The 21,793-nt window shown below is 42.3% G+C and overlaps 1 protein-coding gene across 2 annotated transcripts in view; it reads left to right on the top strand.

The window, feature by feature from the left end:
* The window catches only part of LOC138285390 (sodium channel protein type 2 subunit alpha), a 666,155-nt gene that overhangs the window by 418,175 nt on the left and 226,187 nt on the right, over nucleotides 1-21,793 (top strand). For both annotated transcript variants that reach the window (XM_069225263.1, XM_069225264.1), the window contains exons 15-18: nucleotides 5,122-5,254; nucleotides 9,493-9,731; nucleotides 16,423-16,596; nucleotides 20,834-21,190. In XM_069225263.1, the coding sequence (XP_069081364.1) occupies nucleotides 5,122-5,254; nucleotides 9,493-9,731; nucleotides 16,423-16,596; nucleotides 20,834-21,190 (903 nt within the window). The remainder of the gene's footprint in view (nucleotides 1-5,121; nucleotides 5,255-9,492; nucleotides 9,732-16,422; nucleotides 16,597-20,833; nucleotides 21,191-21,793) is intronic.

Genomic DNA, 21,793 nt, shown 5'->3' with positions numbered 1-21,793 from the left:
GACTGGGGCTCTGAGTGAGTGCATGAGGGTTTGAGTGGCTCTGTGAATGGGTGCACGAGTGTCTGAGTGGGTCTGTGAGTAGCTGTGTGTCTGAGTGGGTCTGTGAGTGAGTGCTTAAGTGTCTGAACCCCCAAAGCTCAATGAGAAAGTCTGCGACCTTCACACTGAGCTATGGGTTATATATTTTTTAATTTTTTTATTTCAGCCCTTCATGGGCTATCTGGGACCGCGAGGGAGCCCACAATTTCTCCCCTGTGGTCCCTCCTTATTTTCCTTTTTTTTCTTTCTTTTTTTAATTTATTTTGTAATACAATGCCCTTCATGGGCTACCTGACACTGCAGGGAAGCCTTAAGGCTGCAGTGCCATTGTTTCAGCAAACACGGAGCTGCTTTGACAGCAGCTCCCTACTAGCTGAAGCATTTCATCTATGTTGCCGGCAGACGTGCAGGGGACAGAGATGAAAGCCGTGCTGTTTGGGAGCAGGACCTGCTTTCAAGGTCCCGCTGTCAAACAGCAGAGTGTTTGCTGTTTCTTAGCTGCAGAGCTGCAGCCAAGCCTCAGTAAACAGCTATGTCACAGAGAGTGGGCCACCCAAGACATTGTAGGAGCCGCCCTGGGGGCTGGTGTTCCCCAGGACCATCAGTGCCTCCAAGAGGGGCAACATGGACGTAGCCCTAGGAAGGTGGTGGTCCTTGGGCTATGGGGGTCCAAAACTGACCCCCTTTCTTTTGTTTTCTTTTTCGGAGGGTGGTGGTGGTTTCTGGGGCATGGGAGGGCCGTAGCCCACCTCGCTTATATTTGAATACAAGCCCTGGCAATGTGGCGGCCCCTAGGGTGCGGGGGGCCTTGGGCCCCTCGCTTACATTAGAATCGATGTCTCAGGAGGTAGTGGGCCCCAGAGTGCAGGGGACCACCGGCCCCCCTGCTTACATTAGAATGGAAGCCCCAGGATGGTGGTGGACTCCACACTAAATTTGTAATGCACCTGGGACCCGTCCCACCCAGGGCCTATAAAAAAAAACAAGTGGGGAAGTCCATACTTGTTTTTTATTTTTTTTGGGCCACAAATTTGTGAATATCAAGAACTGATCTGGGGTTGCCCTCTGGGACTCCCCCACCAGTGCTAAGAGGTCAGGGCGTTTGTACCCTGGCCCCTTTTATTTAATTTTTACAGTTTTTTGGGGGGACACAGCTGAAGCAGAGTCCCAAGATAGCTGCCAACACTTCCTGGTTTAAAGTGTTGGGAGCCAATCAAAGCTGTGCATTACCCTGCACAAGCTCTTCTTTGTTTGCAAATAGCTCTCAGACAGAGATATACCAAATTTGAATTTCTCTAAATTTCCTAAAAAACCACTGAAAGGATTCACACCAAAATATCGAAAGCATAATCTGCGTACCTTCAGCTAGCTTTCCGACAACTTTGGTGTAATTCCATCCAGTGGTTTGGCCTGTAGTTGCATCTGAAGAATCACATTGAAAATGAACATAACAAACACTACCTTATTTGAGCCCCCTGCTTCTTGGCACCCACTTGACTGATCACCCCGAAACCTTCCATGTGCAACAAGAATCATTGCAACACTTTTTTTGGAAAAGTTTGTGAAGATTCGCCAAACCATGCCAAATATATAGACAAGTCAAAAAACGCTTTTCCTATGGCAACATGGTCCTAACTATAACTACCTACTGGCGACTGCCAGCAGGTAATACATATATATATATATATATATATATATATATATATATATATATATATATATATATATGTATATATAAGTATATATATATATTTCTTTTCTTTAAATAACCTGGTAAACCAAATCACTCCAAAAGGTATATTAGACTTAAAAAAACTAAAAAAACAGCATTTTCAATAAAATAAAACTGGAACAGGAGCTCCGTACCAAGGCTGCAATGAACATTTACTCCACTCCCTTGAGAATTCCAAATGCTGCACCTGTCCCTTCATGCAGAGAGATTCAGTGGGTAATTAGGTTTTGCAGATCACATTGAGGAAGGATCTTTATAACCCATACATTGCCCAAGATAGTGATATCCAGGAGGACAGATGCGATGCAATCCTGAGATCCACAGAGGCTGGTGGGACGTAATGCTAATTAAACCAAATCTGTCAATCAATGTTATTGGAATGAAATCTCCACAAAGGCACAGTTTTTCCAAAGAAATCAGTATCCACCGATGTGGCAAGCACTTTCAAATAGAGTTGTGTTGTGCATGTGACAGAGTGCACATTTTGTGTCTGATGTGTACTGTTGATGTAGACAGAGGTTTGAGTATGGCTTAATACAGATGTGGTTTTGAAGATGCTAACCCTGAGCCCATTAAGTGGCTTTGGGATGTATTGTGTGCTTCATGGTACAAATAATTGTCTGATATATTCTATTGGTATAGAGTTACATGTACTGAGAACACCTATTGACCAAGGTCAAAGTGTAATTGTAAAATAATATGTGTCTGTGTTAGGTGTTAGTTTGTCCTCTAAGAGCTAAAATGCCCAGAGAAAAGCCCAGAGAGGCAGCCTTGTCTTGCAAATAAAGTACACTGACCCTATTGCAGTCATTCAGAAATCATTAGGACAGGAAGTAGTGATCTCGGCTACGGTGTCACAGCCGATTCTCCTCCTTACATAGGTATGCAACGTTTCTGGTCATGCTACACAGTCAGAGGCAGCTTTGGACTGAGTGACTGGCCTGGTGTCCTTCCTTCTTTTCCCAGACAGTGTTGTTTCGTACAGGGTGGCTTATTGTTATAATTTAATTTCACAGTGAAATAGTATACATTTAAAACTGTACTATAGGATTCTGCACATGCATGCAAATATTCAGAGAGAATACTCATGATGCAGACCTAGGATAAATGTAAATATGTCCTTATTCTATCCTTCTCGTTTTCTCTTTTTCCTAACTAATTTGGAATGCCTACACTGTTTGCCCACCATGCATGCTGCGATACTAGCATTCCCGAACAGGAGTGAGTGAAAGATCTGAAAATCAGCTATTTACACTCACTCTACTATTTCGAGTGTTATAAATTCTGCATGTGTTACTGTAAGCCATAAGGGATCGTTCTTTGTTATCACCATTACGCATATAGTACTTCCTCAGACGAGGAACTACAGATTAATGTAAAGAATGTTCATCCTAATCCTAGCCCCATTCATGCAGCAAATCCTTATCTCAGTGTACACCCATAGAATTAAATATAACCCAGCAGCTTAGTATTTAAAATCAGATATTTTACATAGTAATGCCTGAATGGTAATATGAAAGTACACTTGGTAGCTGTAGCTGTACATCATCCACAATTACGGATTTCTAAATAACGTGGTATTGAGGTGAAGAATAGGATCATTGTGGCCACTGGATGTGAAGTGGGCCTTCTTCTGACTCATACCCGCAGTGCAATTACAGTATTGCAATGTACTGATGGCGTCCTGGTTAAAAACAAGATTAATGAGGGGGTTTTCGCGTTACTATTCGCGGTAGCTTTGCCTTTTTATAACACTGGTGACTAATTCTTCCTCTTCGTATGAGCAAAAAAGACTTCCCAAAGGTGATAAATACTTCATTCTCATTCTCTGCCTCTTGAAATATTTTAAGGTAAGGGAAAATCTTTGCATCACTGGATTCCTTTGATTCTACCTGTGTTCACAAAGCTAACTTTCTTTGAGAACTGTTGTACAATGTTAAAGAGTCGGCAATGCTATGCATTTTGGCTCTTTTACCCTTTATGCCCCATTTTATTACACACCCAGGTTAATGAAGGCGTCTGAAAGACACTACATTTTCTAGTAATGGCGTTGCTCTCAAATATTCTTATTAGGGCCCCCTAATATTTCGTTAGAGCCCTTTAATACTGCATACATGCTTCCAAGAACAGCAAATCCCAGATCTACTATATCTTTAATGTATTTAATGAGCAGAATTAACCAAAGCAGAACACAGTTTGGTGTTGGTATCAGTCTTATGCATCCGAAGCTCCTTTTCTCTGTCTTATTGGTAGTCGCTTCATAGATGCATCCCACTTGGGTCACACGAGGTATTAACCGAAATATTTGAGACTAATGACGGGTCTGCAACTCTACACTTAAACTCAGTACTCGCTTGGACGACCCTTCATTTTTCCAAAAACATTCACCATTGTATTTATGAACGTGCATTCAAAGGTAAAATCTATGTTTAAAAATTATTTGTAAATGTCACATACTGGTAAATAACTAATGGTCCGTTGTGCATTCCACATTCGACAACAGCGATCAGAAGACGCATACACCTTGCATTCAAACGATTTTCACCAACAGGTGAATGGTAAGAGCAGGCTCCAGACGTGTACTGACTGCCTTAATGAAGTGCCGTTAGTGCATCAGGAAGTGGATAAATCTTACATGTGTTTGTGAAATCTAAAATAAATTAATGTGATGTCGATTTCAGTGTTAGGATGGGATGTGTCCTTAAGATAGAAAAAATAGAGATTGAGCCCCCGGCCCAGTACAAGAAGCAACCACATCTCAAAATCCATATTATGCATCTCTCAAATTGCAGTACAGGAGAGCTGCTGATGTGATGTTTCATAGTTAGGTATATTTGAATTTTAAGGGTATGTGATCCAGCCCTCCTTACGCTAGCCGGGTGCTCCCTTTACAATGAGGAGTGTATGTCTTTTTAAACATACATCAACAAGTTGAACGTGGGAACCTGAAAGGCAGAGCAACAAAGAAGGGGCAAGGGACAATACAGCTGGCAAATATATGTCACTGATGACATTCATTCATTTTGTTTTTCTCTTTTTCAATTTGTTTTGCTATTTTGCTTTCTATCGTTCTCCCTTTCACTCTCTTACTCTTTCTCCCTTTGATTTTACCCCCTTTCATTTTCCCCTCTTTTTTCCCTCCCTCTTTTCTCTCACGTACATTTTCCTTCTCTCATTCTGATTTTTCACAATAAATTACAGCTTTGTACATTTGAATCGTATATGTGTAAAACCACAAGCATGTATTTTTAAGACAGTAAAGCCTATATACCCATCCTTTGGAGTTAATTTCATTTTTCTCTTTCTTCTACTATACACGGTTTTTACTTCTATTAATGTTTTATTTGAAGGGCACCACTACGGAAACAGAGATGAGGAAGAGAAGATCAAGCTCATACCAAATTTCCATGGATTTGCTGGAAGATCCTACTTTAAGGCAAAGAGCTCTAAGCAATGCCAGCATGCTAACTAACACAATGGAAGGTACCCAGATAATGTATTTATATTTTCATAGTACCATTGCTCCTTTTGTGATGCAAAAATCGTATTGTGTGCCTGTAGCCCTACACAGCATTAAAAGCCTGGTTAGTACAATAAAATCATGATTCTGCGGTTCTCGTGCAGGCAGAAGAATAACATCCCTGCTTTGAAGTTTGAGATCTGTACCTTAAGTTAATAGGATTACTAGTAAAATACTGTTACCAAATTGTCTATATAGTTACAGTTTTGTATTTTTTATTTTTTAAAGATTCTTTTAATTATTTAAATGTTTCTACAACCCCTGCTTGTTTTATCTTTTTGCCGCATTTTTATTCAGACATTTTCCCTAGTGACTCACTTTTTCTAAAATGTCTTCCATACCCAGGTTGCTCTTACAGGATGAATCAAAGAGTGAAGAGACAACTGTAATACATGATTGCACACTGAATTGTGTAAAAATATTTTGACTGACAAAATAAGACATATACTTTGATACTGAACTTTCCTTCACACCCCAAGTTAATGGTGTTTTCAAGTTAGCTCTGGTCTCTCAAAAATGAATTCTTTTGCTTGAACACTTTCAAATTCATGTGGCTAGAATGTGCCTGAATCTCACCAAACCTGATCCCTTCACATTAGCCATAAAAGTACCACACTGGATCCCAGTGGAAACAAAAATCAGGTTTAAACCCTTAGACAAGGTTCACAACGCCTACAAGCGCAAACAACTGATATTCATTTGTCTCTCTCGCTCTAGGCTTCTAGCAGGAATCCATGTTCATCAACCTCCCACCTATTCAACCAACTTTTAATCATAGACTAAAATACAAAGGCAGATCCTCAGGAATCTAGAGCCCTGGGCTTTGGAATTCCCTGAATCTAAATCTAAGGGCTGAATCATGAAACCACAACCTGTTCAGGATACATTTCAAAGCTGAATTCTTCAAACTCGGTTCGCTTTAAGTCCTGACAGAAAATGGTTTGCAATGAAGAACGTAAACCTAAGCTCCCTCTTCACCCATTATTTTCTAACATTCTTGATGCCCATTTAGAGCAGACTGTCTCCTTTTAGACTTTTAGCAGAGAATTGAAAGTTATTAACTCCTCTTTTTATAAGTCTTTGGAGAAATGTTTTGTCTCCATTGGGATATATACACTTTGGGGGTCATTCTGACCCTGGCGGCCGGTGGCCGCCAGGGCCACCGACCACGGGAGCACCGCCAACAGGCTGGCGGTGCTCCCACGAGCATTCTGACCGCGGCGGTTCAGCCGCGGTCAGAAGCGGAAAGTCGGCGGTCTCCCGCCGACTTCCCGCTGCTCGGGGGAATCCTCCATGGCTGCGGAGCGCGCTCCGCAGCCATGGGGATTCTGACACCCCCTACCGCCATCCTGTTCCTGGCGGGTCTCCCGCCAGGAACAGGATGGCGGTAGGGGGTGCCGCGGGGCCCCTGGGGGCCCCTGCAGTGCCCATGCCAATGGCATGGGCACTGCAGGGGCCCCCGTAAGAGGGCCCCACTGTGTATTTCAGTGTCTGCAATGCAGACACTGAAATACGCGACGGGTGCAAACTGAACCCGTCGCACCCCTGCAACTACGCCGGCTCAATTCTGAGCCGGCGTCCTCGTTGCAGGGGCATTTCCTCTGGGCCGGCGGGCGCTCTTTTGGAGAGCGCCCGCCGGCCCAGAGGAAATGTCTGAATGGCCGCCGCGGTCTTTTGACCGCGGTGCGGTCATTTGGCGGCTCCCTCCAGGCGGGCGGCTCCCGCCGCCCACCGGGCTCAGAATGAGCCCCATAGTATATTGTGTAGCTAGCTTTGTTTAATAGTAAAGCATCTGATTCTTTTGATGATGCTACACATTGAGTGGCTATTTAGTGAGATTTGGGTGGATGACAACTGGGAGCATTTATGGTTGTAGTTGTATTATTGTTCTAGAGAGGATCCCAATAAGGCATTTCTGGAATAGTAAAGGTCTTTAACGATGTCCAGACATTACAATTAATCTTTTGGGGAGTCTGCAACGTCATTGTGAGTGATTTTTTATTCCTTTTTGTGTAGTCTAACTGTTGATTTTGGACTATTTGAGGGTGGAAAACATTGTGTTTATTATGAAGATGTTTATTTCAGTACTAATGTTCTGTCCTGTATGGAAATAAAGTGGATTATCAGAGGTGCGTTCCTGTCTTTTGACACCTGCCCCTTGCTTCAAATCCTTTCACTTGTCAATTGAAGACTCTTCAAAGGTATTCCTCTGTTTAGATAAATTGTATAGCAGTCAAATGACAAACTGCATTCTGCTGAGTGAAAAGCAGATTATTGTTTGGACTAGCCATTAAGAAAATATGTCATATGTCATAATTTAGGAACTTTGCTGGTGTATAACTGATGCTTTGGTTGTACCTGTATATATGATAACTTTTTACCTGAAGTAAAGGTAAACTGGTCATGCAGCTGCTTTTGCCCCATCACCTACTAGTTTGCTCACCAAATAAGTCTACAATTCTAGATTGTTAAACTGTAAAATAGGATTAGCCTCCCAGTGAGGAAGATTTCCCCTTTTCAAGGACTGCCCTTCGCAAAGTATTATGTCCCATGAGCAGTAGCAGAATTTCATGTACTGTCCAGTTTAGTGTCAGATATATGCTAGAGTTCACCTTATCTAAGGTTTGCCCTTTGATAGAGACATTCCTGTAGCCATGTGGTAATTGATGAATTATTAACCCACAATTTGTTTTTAATGGTCTAAAGCTGCTCTTCTATGGGCCCATTACTTATGTGTCTGGAGCAGGGCAGGTCTCCAACTCAATCACAACCAGACAGTTAAAGCACAGGCTTCATCCAATCATAACAAGAAGATCGCTGATTCTCGTAAACCTGGTGACAATTTTGGATTAGCAGTGCCTTGAATGGCATGGTTGAAATTTGTAGTTCAAACTATATCTACCTTAGCTTCATATGAGGCCTTCTGAAAATTATGTGTTTGATACTCATACAGCTGATAATCGTTGCAGGCATTTCTTTGCTCCTCATATTTCCACGTCTGGCTGTGTCACCCAAAGTCCTAATCCCTTAAGGGACAAACATACAGGTGATCTAATTCACCTCAAGCAGAATTGTCATGAGGTGTAGACTGCAGAGTGTAAGGTTAATGTCATGCTAACATTTAAAATTGTATTTAAAAATCTATAATAGTAAGAAGGCTTATCATTGTGTAGGCTACTATTTAGACTTTAGCACAGATAGCAGAACCCTTGACCTGCCATATTCTCCTGACTGCCTGATTCTGAAGCAGTTCTGAGCTCGCACCTCCTTCAAAAACGGTTTGCCTGCAGGTTTTGAGATGGGGAATAAGCAATATAATTAGCATTCTGTTTTTGGTTACAAGAGTCTATTGACCACCATTCTAAGACTTGAATTAGCTCTCCAGCATGTAATTTGGACAATACTCCAAGCAAACATACTTGATCTATTTCTCAACATCCAATAAAATAGAAACAGAGAAAAGGTACCTCCTTTTCAATCTAAAAGATATGTCTTTCAAATATCCTGACTTAATCCATGATAAACAGCAAGATTGTCTTTCCAAACCAATCTTTTCATGATTGTTGGCAGACTACATGCCAGCAGGGCTACAGCACCCACTTTTTCAGAATAGGACCTCAAACCACCAGGTCCAATACAAACAAAATGGCTTCAATCAATCTAGCTTCACTCTAGCACAGGACTTGCACGTCCCAGACTACAGGATCACTCTCCATGAGGCAAATGACTGCCTTTGCTAAGACATAGAACAAACTGATCACAGACAATCAGGTAATTGCATTGTCAAGTAGTACAAAGTTCTGCTATGCAATAGTCCGTAGACACCAACATAAGCAAGTTGTAGTAAAGTTTACTCCTTCACTACTTAAGTCCTTAAATGGTGGCTGTGAAACTTGCCATTATGTGTTTTTAGGGATCTGGGGTATCCCTTTTGAAATGACATATTTCATTCTCATGAGGGGAATGTGTCATTACTGTTTGTCCTTGTAAAAAAAGGAATTATTAGTGGATATGCAACAGGGTTCAAATTGAAGATCATAGCTACAAATAGCCATATCTTGCAAATCATTGCTGTATATTTGTGTATGCTACATGACCACAAAACAGTAGTTGCTGTAATGTTGAAAACAGTTCTTTACAAATAACACATTCAACATGCTGCAGAGCCTTTTATATTGTTTTTTTTTCGAATCTCTTTTAGAGCTTGAAGAATCCAGACAGAAATGCCCACCATGCTGGTATAGATTTGCCAATACTTTCTTGATCTGGGACTGTTCAGAGCCGTGGTTGAAAATAAAACAGGTTGTGAAATTGGTTGTAATGGATCCCTTTGTGGACCTTGCGATTACCATCTGCATTGTTCTAAATACTTTATTCATGGCTATGGAGCATTATCCAATGACCGAACAATTTAGTCATGTACTTACAGTTGGCAACCTGGTAAGTACAACAGTACAACATGTATATTTTGCCAAACACTCAACCGTCTAAAAAATGAGATATGATCATTTGTTTCATTTTGTCATGCCCATAATGCTGTTGTCACAGTTATGTAAATTATTATTTATACATGGATGTTCCCTCTGTGAAGAATGGTGTTTAGACACATTCTCCTTCCCCAGCCTGTTTTCTTTTTTCATTACCAGGTTTAGTCTCTGCTGTGGGTTTCATTATCTGAGTCTCACTGTAAACTCTGGTAAAATGGTTTTGAATTGTAACCACCAGTGCCCACCTTTTAAAATAAGGTCTGCTGCAGCACAACTAGGGTAAGATGATGCATGATGTAATCATGTGCACAAATGTGTGCATATATGTGTGGGTAAGTCAGTGGGACAGCTGTCTAACCCAAATTGGTATCTATGCACAGGCAGCCTGTCACAGATGAGACATTTAATAAATTGCTTGTGCCTTCTGCAGCATTATAACCTAATTGGGAATTGAAAACCAATGCATTTTTAGACTACAGTGTTATTCTGTACCTCATCACACTATAGGTGAAAGGAGCATCAAATATCAAGGTTGCTCTGGCTAAACTTAGAGAAAAGTTTAATGTGTGCTTCCATAGACAAACCCAGGTCCCAATTGCACATTTATTATGAAACTTGATGTATTTGCTCTGCTTCATATACTTTGAGTTTGGGTATGTTTCTCTGAGTTGACCCATAGTTAGATTCAGGCTTTCAACTACACTGTTGGATCAAGATAATTACTCTACTGGCCAGCAGGTAGATCAATGCTTTTTTACACAGTAGGCCAATCTAGAGGGGACTAAGACTGATCCAGTGAAAGGATGAGGGAATGGAAGAATCTGCATAGCATAATTGCAGTCACACTCCTTAACTGGTCTCTCACTCCATTCTATCCAAAAGGAAGCTTTGAGGTTTGGTGGGAAGATTCTGACTTGGCAGTTGAGGTGGGCTTAAACCTTTCCGAGAACAGTGCCCACTGACTACCTGAGATGGCCATTTTTTAATAGACCCAGGATTCTGTGCAGATGGGTTGGAACAGGTGTGTAGTGATGATGTGTCATCTTTGGATAGGACATAGGTGTCCACTTTCTGGGCCTTGTACAATTGAGAGAACATTTTTGGGCCGGAGATGAACTACATCTAACGGAGTCCTGCGTGGAAGAGAGAAGACTGTTGACTCCTGCTGATGAAAACTATTCAAGGATGCCTGACTTGTACCAAGGTGTGGGAAATAAGGACTTTCCACCACTGATGGTGAACAGCCCTCAAGTACTTCTGACTCCAGCTAGCAGCCGGGTACTACGATTTGTCTCCAAGGATAGTAGCACTGGCCTTCTCACTCCCTCTGGGAGACAGTAGGGCTTGGACGAGCTGGGGGACCCTTGAGGTGACTATAACCCTGGAATGTCTTTGACCCATTCCTGTGTGGTGTTACCCCTAAAGGGGATTCCCTGACTCCTGCTGGACACATAGTTACAATGCAAGTGGCCAAAAAACCATAGGGCCTGTGGAGGTTACATCACAAAATAAAATGATGGACGGAGTGTTGAAACTTTTCAAATACTCACCCCCAATCACAGATCTGGGCTTAATCCATCACTATTTTTCTCGCCATGTCACCCCAGTTCGGACCCACACATATGCAAATCAGTCTTGACCCTGCTCCGCATGGGAACAGTCCAGCCAGAACTACCAAGCCAGGTCCTCCCTTGACCGGAAACAAGCATTGTGTGTTGATCGTGGCTATCCAGCTGTTTCGATTTTCTTCTGGGTGCTGTCTGGGCTAGTGCTAAGATTAATTTTACGAAACAGCACTGGGATATAAAGATGTATTTGTGACTAACAATGTCATAATTTACCCCTTTGCTGCCAGGCCTTTTCACCCTCAGGTGCCAGGCCTTCTTTTGGCTATTTGGGTCACGGCCGCTTAGGCCCTCATAACTTTTTGTCCACATAAGCTACCCACGCTAACTTTGCGTCCTTATTTTCCAACATCCTAGGGATTCTAGAGGTAACCAGACTTTGTGGGTTCCCCTGAAGGGGACCAAGAAATTAGCTAAAATGCAGTGGAAATTTCGTTTTTTTAAAAACAATTGGAAAAAAGGGCTGCAGAAGAAGGGTTGTGTTTTTTTCCCTGAAATTGGCATCAACAAAGGGTTTGCAGTGCTAAAATTACGAGCTTCCCAGCTTTCAGGAAGAGGCAGACTTGAATCAGAAAACCCAATTTTTCAACACAATGTTGGCATTTTACTGGGACATACCCCATTTTTACAATTTGTTGTGCTTTCAGCCTCCTTCAAGTCAGTGACAGAAATGGGTGTGAAACCAATGCTGGATCCCAGAAACATTTCTGAAGAGTAGACACAATTCTGAATTTAGCAATGGGTAATTTGTGTAGATCCTACAAGGGTTTCCTACAGAAAATAACAACTGAAATAAAAAAATATTTAAATTGAGGTGAAAAAACAGCCATTTTTCTCTACGTCTTACTCTGTAACTTTTTCCTGCAATGTCAGATTTTTGAAAGCAATATACTGTTACGTCTGCTGGACTCTTCTGGTTGCGGGGATATATAGGGCTTGTATGTTCATCAAGAACCCTAAGGACCAGAGCCAATAAATGAGCTGCACCTTGCAGTGGGTTTTCATTCTATACCGGGTATACAGCAATTCATTTGCTGAAATATAAAGAGTCAAAAATAGGTATCAAGAAAATCTTTGTATTTCCAATATGGGTACAAGATAAGGTGTTGAGGAGCAGTGGTTATTTGCATATCTCTGAATTCTGGGGTTCCCATACTAGCATGTGAATTACAGGGAATTTCTCAAATAGACGTCTTTTTTACACACTGTCTTATATTTGGAAGGAAAGAAATGTAGAGAAAGACAAGGGGCAAGAATATTTGTTTTGGTATTCTATGTTCCCCCAAGTCTCCCGATAAAAATGGTACCTCACTTGTGTGAGTAGGCCTAGTACCCGAGACAGGAAATGCCCCAAAACACAAAGTGGAGACATCACATTTTCTCAAAGAAAACAGAGGTGTTTTTTGCAAAGTACCTACCTGTGGATTTTGGCCTCTAGCTCAGCCGCCACCTAGGGAAACCTACCAAACCTGTGCATTTTTTAAAAATAGAGACCTCGGGGAATCCAAGACGGGGTGACTTGTCGGGCTCTCACCAGGTTCTGTTACCCAGAATCCTTTGCAAACCTCAAAATGTGGCTAAAAAAACACTTTTTCCTCACATTTCGGTGACAGAAAGTTCTGGAATCTGAGAGGAGCCACAAATTTCCTTCCACCCAGCGTTCCCCCAAGTCTCCTGATAAAAATTGTACCTCACTTGTGTGGGTAGGCCAGGTGCCCGTGACAGGAAATGCCCCAAAACACAAAGTGGACACATCACATTTTCTCAAAGAAAACAGAGGTGGTTTTTGCAAAGTGCCTACCTGTGGATTTTGGCCTCTAGCTCAGCCGCCACATAGGGAAACCTACCAAACCTGTGCATTTTTGAAAACTAGAGACCTAGGGTAATCCAAGACGGGGTGACTTATTGGGCTTTCACCCGGTTCTGTTACCCAGAATCCTTTGCAAACCTCAAAGTGTGGCTAAAAAAACACTTTTTCCTCACATTTCGGTGACAGAAAGTTCTGAAATCTGAGAGGAGCCACAAATTTCCTTCCACCCAGCGTTCCCCCAAGTCTCCCGATAAAAATGGTACCTCACTTGTGTGGGTAGGCCTAGTGCCCGTGGCAGGAAATGCCCCAAAACACAAAGTGGACACATCACATTTTCTCAAAGAAAACAGAGGTGTTTTTTGCAAAGTGCCTACCTGTGGATTTTGGCCTCTAGCTCAGCCGCCACCTACGGAAACCTACCAAACCTGTGTATTTTCGAAAACTAGAGACCTAGGGGAATCCAAGATGGGGTGACTTGTGGGGCTCTCACCAGGTTCTGTTACCCAGAATCCTTTGCAATCCTCAATATTTGGCTAAAAAAAAACACTTTTTCCTCACATTTCAGTGACAGAAAGTTCTGGAATCTGAGAGGAGCCACAAATTTCCTTCCACCCAGTGTTCCCCCAAGTCTCCAGATAAAAATGGTACCTCACTTGTGTGGGTGGGCCAAGTGTTTGTGACAGGGAAGAGCCAAAAACATGTCGAAATTGAGGGGGAACCAAAGTGGGTCCAAAAGGGCAGTTTGAAAAAAAATATTTTTAGGCTGACAAGTGCAGCAGACGTTTTATCGGTATAGATGAGACAATGCTGGGTTATAGGAATTTTGTGGATTCCTGCAGATTCCGGAAGGTTCCATCACAAAAATGTGGGAAAAATGTGTGCTTTCCAGCAAAGTCGCAGGTTTGTAGGGCATTGTGGGTAAGAAAATGGTGCGGGGTGCATGTGAAGCACACCACCCTGGAATCAACTAGATGGTTAGTTTTCAGATGTGTCTAGGTCTTGTGGATTTTCCTACATGGCAGCTTCCCAAAGTAAAATAAAAGTGCAACCCTCACCATTCCAGGTGGGATGATTTTGAGAGTTACCAAGCTCGCACGGCCCAAATGTAAAACAAAAAAACAAAAATAATCAAATGGCCTCTTGCTTGACATGGGATAAGATGTTTTAGTGAGTGGGGAGAGCTGAATGACTGTTAGCCCCTTCAGTTCAGGTGGGGGCATAACCAGGCCCATACTGGTTGGTAGCCACCACCCCAATATTTTCTTTTATTGTTTTAGTTCCCTGGCATCTAGTAGACTTTCTGTCCCCCTGGGGTGTGGATCGGGGGTAATTGCCCAATCTGCCCACTGGTGGGCAGAACAACTTTGGCCCCATTTATTTGGGGTGGGGGTATGGCCATACCCCCAACCTCTTATTTAGAAAAAAAAAATCTTCCCTGGTCTCTGGTGGGCTTTCTGCCCCCCTTGGGGGCAGATAGGCCTTCCAAAAATAGGCCAGTCTGCCCCCAAGGGGGGCAGTTATGGCCAACAGTAATGTGCCCCCATGGGAAGCGACCCCCAAAACAAAACACACATATACACACACACCAATCCATGGTATCTAGACGTTTCGGCAGATTGGCCTAACAAAAATAGGCCGATCTGCTCCGGCCCCCCCCCCCCCCCCACCCGGGAGCAACCCTTGCCCAAGGGGTCATTCCCCAAACATAAAAAAATAAAAATAAAAATAAACATCCCTGGTGTCTAGTGGTTTTCTGTCCTCCCACCCCCCCGGGGGCAGATCTTCCTAATAATTTTAGGCCGATCTGCCCCTGGGGGGGAGGGGCAGAAATGGCCTAAAAGTAATTTGCCCCCCTGGGGAGTGGCCCTTGCCCAAGGGGCCACTCCCCTTATGCGCAAGTAGAAAAAAATATTCCCTGGTGTCTAGTAGTTTCTGCCCCCCCTGTGGGCAGATCGCAAGGCCGATCTGTCCCCAGGGGGGGCAGAAATGGCCTAATAATAATTTGTCCCCCCCCCCCGAGCAACCCTTGACCAAGGGGTCGCTCCCAAACATAAAAAAAATAAAATAAAAATATCCCTGGTGCCTAGTTGTTTTCTGCCCCCTCTAATAATTTTAGGCCGATCTGCCCCCAACGGGGCAGAAAAGGCCTAATAATAATTTGTCCCCCCCGGGAGCGACCCTTGCCCAAGGGGTCTCTCCCCAAACATAAATTTTTTTTTTTTTTAAATGATCCCTGGTGTCTAGTGGATTTCTGACCCCCCCCGGGGGCAGATCCGCCTAATAATTGTAGGCCGATCTGCCCCCAGGGTGGGCAGAAATAGCCTAGAAATAAATTGCCCCCCTGGGGAGCAGCCCTTGCCCAAGGGGCCAATCCTCTTATTTCCTAAACAGAAAAAAAAAATCCCTGGTGTCTAGTGGCATTTCTGCTGCCCAATCGCATTGTGATCGAGCAGCAGAAATGCTCAGAGAGACATGAAAAGCCTTTCCTCTCCTTTCATGCCTATCTGCCCCCTCCACGTGATTGGAGGAGAAATGCTTTTCGATCGGGGGCTGGAAGCTGTGCTTCAGATGCCATGAGGGGTTTCGGGGGGGGCGGGGGTGGAAGGGGAAGCGATTCCCCTTCCATCTCTGCCCAGGGGATGTGGGTGCTCGGCCATCGGGGGAGTGCTAGCGCTCCCCCCAGGGGCCCATAGCCAGACGAGGTGGTCTCGTCCTCAGCATCGGGCAATCCACCTCGTCCGTGGCACACAAGCGGTTAATGTTTTTTTGTGTGTCCATATTTTACACAACAGTTGCCCCAAAATATATGTTTTATGTAGAGGGCATTTGTGTTAAAACATGCTGAAAATGTTGTGCTGGTTAGATCTTTTACTGTTGTTTCAGTGAAGAATAGCTGGACAGAATCCAAACCCAAATCTGCAGTTTCATAGTCATATTAATAACAGCTGTTACTTCTGTATAAGTCAGATTTACTCACGTTTTCAGCCTTTGACTGTTGAATGGTTGATGTAACCCTACCCCTAATTAGATCTTGTGACTTAAAAGATTAAACATAGATTTAAGCAGCAAGCACATAACTTGCGGAGTTCAAAGAAGATTAGCACTGTTTTCTGCTTTACCTCGTTCTGATTTGTGCTGTAAAATGTAAATGTGTGAATCGTGAAATGTTTTCATTGTCACTAAACTGACGGAATGTCTGCTTTTTTCAGGTTTTCACAGGAATCTTTACAGCAGAAATGCTTTTCAAACTAATTGCCCTTGATCCTTACTACTATTTTCAAGTAGGATGGAATATTTTTGATGGCATCATAGTCAGCCTTAGTCTGATGGAACTGGGACTTGCTGATGTGGAAGGGTTATCGGTTCTCCGATCTTTCCGCCTGGTAAGAATCACTAAACATTTGTATTAGACTATATACATGTTCTAAATATTACAAGTCGAAATGGCTCTTAGTAAAACTTTCAAACTTTGGGACTTCAACATATTGGCATCTTAGGTAAAACCTAGTAAGCTGCAAGTCCAGTGCAGTTGAATATATATCGGCGGCCAGAGTAGTTTCTCAAAGTATTGCATTGTTAGACTGTAGGCTCCATTTAGAGAAGGGTGACACTGAGACATCCTCCAAAATCGGTTAATTCACCAGTACTGGAAAAATCGGTTGAATTCTGGCTTCCTTTGTTACGGATGAGCAAACGAGCACTAGCTAAATCAATGCACTGCCTAGTTGTTGATAGATGTATTTCAGTGCTGCATGTATTGACGCCTTAGTGCAGTGTTGAGAAGGTTTATGGGGATGGATACAGAATAGGTTAGACACATTCAAATTCATGATTTAGAAGGATACTACCTATCAGTTGAACTACAATTTGCAGCACTCATCAGGAGCGGCTCTCCATGGGGGTAGAGGAGCATCGCCCCCCTCAGCCAGCAGCGAGAGCTGCAAACTTTTACCAAACAATGAAAATAATCTGTATTTTTTATCATTGTTTGGTAAAAGGGCGGCGCCACAGGGGTGACAAGCATGTGAGGGGAGTGCACAGAGCACTCCACTCAGAGCGCATGTGTGTTTGGCCAGCCGTCTCGGGCCGGCCAAACATACATGCGCTGTAGGCTCCATCCAGCCCAGCAACAGAGTTGTTGGGCGGGAGAGAGCATGCACAGGCTCCCAGTCTGCCTGGGAGCGCCCTGGCGGGACACTCCCAGCCATTCCTGATCCTGCTTTGAGCAGCATCAGGATTGGCCGCAGGGCAGGCTGGGAGCCTGCAGCGAGGAGAAGCAGGAGCGTAGCGGCACGCAGCAGTTAAAGTAAGTTTTTTTTCTTCAGTTTTAATGTTAGTTTTAATTGTATTTTAATTCTCCCGAACCCAAGCGCCCCACCTCTTCTATTTGTCGCTAGTCGCTCCTGGTCTGGTTTATAAACAATTTTGCTCTGGATAGGAAACTGATGAGGGGCGTGTATAGTGATAAAGCCCAATGAAATTTCCTTCTTAGGAGAAACAAAATTGTCATGTTTCTAATAATAGCCAGTCACAATTTAGCAATACACCGAATATGAAGAAGAATATACCTTAGAGGAAGCAACTGTGGGGGCTAATCAACTCCAATAAACCAAGTGGAGACCTGACTTTTGTAAAGTGGCAGTTTGAAAGTCGGAGTAAGGTGGAAGCTTTGTTTCCCAGAGATAGATCTCTCATATTCCTGGATACACAAAACCACTTTCATTGTAGACAATTACTGCAGTATAGTAGACTGTTGAAAGCGACCAGAGGGGTGGAATCCAGGATGTTAGACACGCTTGCTATATATCTACCAGACTGTTCGATATAGGGGTGGAAGGAATGTGTTCTCTACATTATACAGAGGTATCAAAGCATATGCCCTAAAGAACGAATTAAAGGTTACAACTCTGTTGTTGGTGCCTGTGTAGTAACCACATTCTGCAAACTGTTGGAACACAGATTGCAGAATAGACAAATTGGAAGCAGCATCACCAAAACTTGCAGTAACTCTTGTTTTAAAGTACGTTGTTTCATGTTTTATGCCACACATGCATGAAGCTGGCACTGCTATATAAGATGAATAGCCCTAGAAACACTAGATGGGCCAATAATAGGGGCCCAAGTGAAAAGTCTCTTGCATATGTTGTGGCGGTGCACCCAAACGTTTGGGTCCTGGGAACAAATACTGAACAGAATAAAGGATACGTTTTTTGATCTGCTTTACTGAAAACGTTAGCCCCGGGTCACTCTTCTGGAAGCAACTGTTTTGTACTTTACAAATCTCAGAAATCAATCAATAAAAATTATCAATTGAAAAAAACAAGACTGATTTGTTAGGGATATTTCTTTTTAGGCACAAGACTAAGATCCATTAGAAAGAGTTGTTGATGGCAGTAGTGCTAGCAAAATAAGAAATAGCCACATGTTTGATTAGTTTGCAGCTAACTACTTAGGGCCTGTTGTAGGTGGTGGCTTACAAATGTTGCTTAATGGTTTAAAGCAGAGAGGTTGAGCATAATGAACATGTATCTTTGTTACCAGTATGTTGCAATGCCTTCATGGACAATTTTCCCAGTTCATGCCAGTTTGCTGTGGTTAGATCCACATGTGGAATGTAATCTGCCCGAGCAAAACCAATTCGTATTTTTAACCAGGTGCACAGCATTTTGCCCATGTTGATGTCTCTGCTTCAACCACACTGCCATGCCTGTGTGTCTGTTACCTTGGACAGGAGACAAGTGACAGTAAATAGTTTGAGACTGTAGACTCAATTGGCAGGTGGGGATAACTGCGGGACTGGAGTGGATTCATGGGTGCCAGAAAACTTCAAATAATTCTGCTGAGGAGTAGCTGCATTTCTGATCTTTCATCCACTGTTACTAAATGGAAGGTGGTCCTTGGTTTTAGTAGGGCTACTTTCCCTTGCCAGATAAGCAGATGTTTTAAAACACAGCAGTGAATAGCACTGTATCTCCAGTCCATTTTAGACCCCATATAATGGTTTTGTACAAATAGAAATGGATACATCTCCCCATTGCATTAGCATGGCAACGATCCTCTGTAAAACACTAACTAAATCATTAGGCAGTCTTCCAGGGTTTCCATGTCAGTTGGTGACCAGTCATATCATCCCCAGTGCTGAAAGGGTCTGATTCCACTCAAGTCCAGTAATGATTGTTTATTTGATATGGAGTCCATTGTTGCTTCTATTCACATCAATATTTGTCAACAGTGTGAAAGAGAACACAAGGAAGTCTTAGCAATCAAAGCATTTTCCAACATTTCTGAAACAGAAGTTTGGTGAAGTTGCAGTTCTTAGGCAGAAAGTCACTCAACCACCAACAATTTTATATGTGGTCAATGGTTCACTGGGACACAGACACAGTCACTGATACAGTATGGTATAGGTTCATTCACATTAAGACTAAATTCTCCCATAGCATTACAACTATTTCTTATGTCTAAAAAATATTCTTCAAATATGCAAAGAAAATTACAAAATTATCTACAGTTTAATATAGTTGGACATTGAGTTACTTCAATATCACAGAACTTGAAAGGCTGTATTTTAACTGAAAGTATATTCACTGTAAATAATTGATTGTGTACTTTCTTTTAAGAGGAAAAATTGTGACCTTATACTTTAGATCTACTTTCGAATCACCTATTCATGTCACTCACTAGTTTTGTCATCAGTTCATGATCCTGCCCAGGTTCAGGTATACATTCTCCATTACAATTTTGCATAGTTTGTTGTGTGGCAAGAACTTCAGAATTCCATCTGTAGGTTAAAGTCTGCAGTGCTCATGCGGGGTAGCCTGTACTACTCTGTCGAATTTCCTCTGTGCTCACATTTGGTCCATACTCTTCTCATGTGATTTTTTTTAGCAATCATTACCCATTCTCTTACGCCTATTGTGCTTTAGATATATTTAACCAAATCTTTTTCAGAGAATGTAGGTTCGCTGTGCCTAAAGGAATTCCATAATTTCAACCACTCCTTCTTAAAATCCAGTAGTTTTGAGTTAGTATTTAAAAGTGATTCAGCCCTACTCTGCTCTATCTGAAATTAGTTTGATGGTTGCAGACTACATCCTGTCCTGTGGAAGGGGTATTTCATGTTAGGTAAGTCACTTGTACTTCAATTAGGCCTCTAAGAAATAATGGGACTAGTACATCTTTTTTTTAAACAATCTCCCTCCCTAGCAATGTAGTGATCCAATTCATGGGTTTGATAGTGTTGAAGGGAAATACATGCATAGCTTAATGTGGAAATTATGCTTAAGGATTTCGTACAGGTACAAATCTCCCCAATCTTCAGTATCTGTCTTTAGTGTAGACTAAAAAGAATCCCAGTCAAAAACGTAATAATAAAAATAATTTTAGTAATAGAGTTACTGCACACCTGCCTTTTATGACAGAAGTAGGTGTGGATCAACAAGGGAATATATCTATGTCAGCAATCTGAAAATTGTGATTTGTAGAAAAAATTTCTGTTGACCATAAATGATTGTAATGAATTGGAAGTGTAGTGTAAGTCAAGGTTTGTATCATAATTCAAGGAGAAAGGCACATCATTCTTTTAATTTTTAGCAATACCATTGTGTTCTTATGTTTCAGCTTCGAGTTTTTAAGCTGGCCAAATCTTGGCCAACCCTCAATATGCTGATCAAGATTATTGGTAACTCTGTGGGAGCTTTGGGAAATCTTACCTTGGTGCTGGCCATCATTGTCTTCATTTTTGCTGTGGTTGGCATGCAGCTGTTTGGTAAAAGCTACAAGGAGTGTGTCTGCAAGATTGCTGAAGATTGTGAACTTCCACGCTGGCATATGAATGACTTCTTCCACTCCTTCTTAATTGTGTTTCGGGTACTCTGTGGAGAATGGATAGAGACCATGTGGGACTGCATGGAGGTTGCCGGGCAATCTTTGTGCCTCATTGTTTTCATGCTGGTCATGGTGATTGGCAATCTTGTGGTATGTATGCACAATTATCCTACTGTCTGACTTCACTTAGAAGATGCACTGTATGTTGTAATTTGATGGTTACTTTTCTAAAAATTGAATTGCAGAGTTTCTATAGAAAGCACATTTTAGTTCTGCAGAAAGAGAAGGGGGGAGTTGGTGGCTGGGGGAGGGTCTACAACCTGTTTTTCCCATGCAATTTCCCATAGGAAAATTTAGACAGTACAGAAAAAGCGGCTAAACAGAATTACGCCAAATTTGGCAGAAAGCCAGGTCTTTACTCATAAAGTGTGCTTTTTGTGATTTAGTGTCTATCCTTTCAGCCGTTTTCAAAGAATTAAGGTTCCAAAAATAAAGATACCTGAATGGTTAGTCCTACTGGAGTGTCGCAGGACAAAAAATCATAACAAAATGGAGCAATATGATTGGTTGGTGTTGCTCACTCACCTGGTTCTAACTGCGGGGACAACATTGGAGCTGATGCTAGGCCCCAACTCCCAAATCTAAAAGAAAGTGAGTCCTGGTATAGAACTCCTAGTAATCATAGACTTCTAGAAGAACGAATAGACACAATAATAAATAAGAAAACTTGGGATACTGTTTCTGCTCTGCAAC

Source organism: Pleurodeles waltl, chromosome 3_1 (genome assembly GCF_031143425.1).
Source record: "Pleurodeles waltl isolate 20211129_DDA chromosome 3_1, aPleWal1.hap1.20221129, whole genome shotgun sequence".
Lineage (NCBI taxonomy): Eukaryota > Metazoa > Chordata > Amphibia > Caudata > Salamandridae > Pleurodeles > Pleurodeles waltl.
This window is presented reverse-complemented; position numbering and strand designations above follow the sequence as displayed.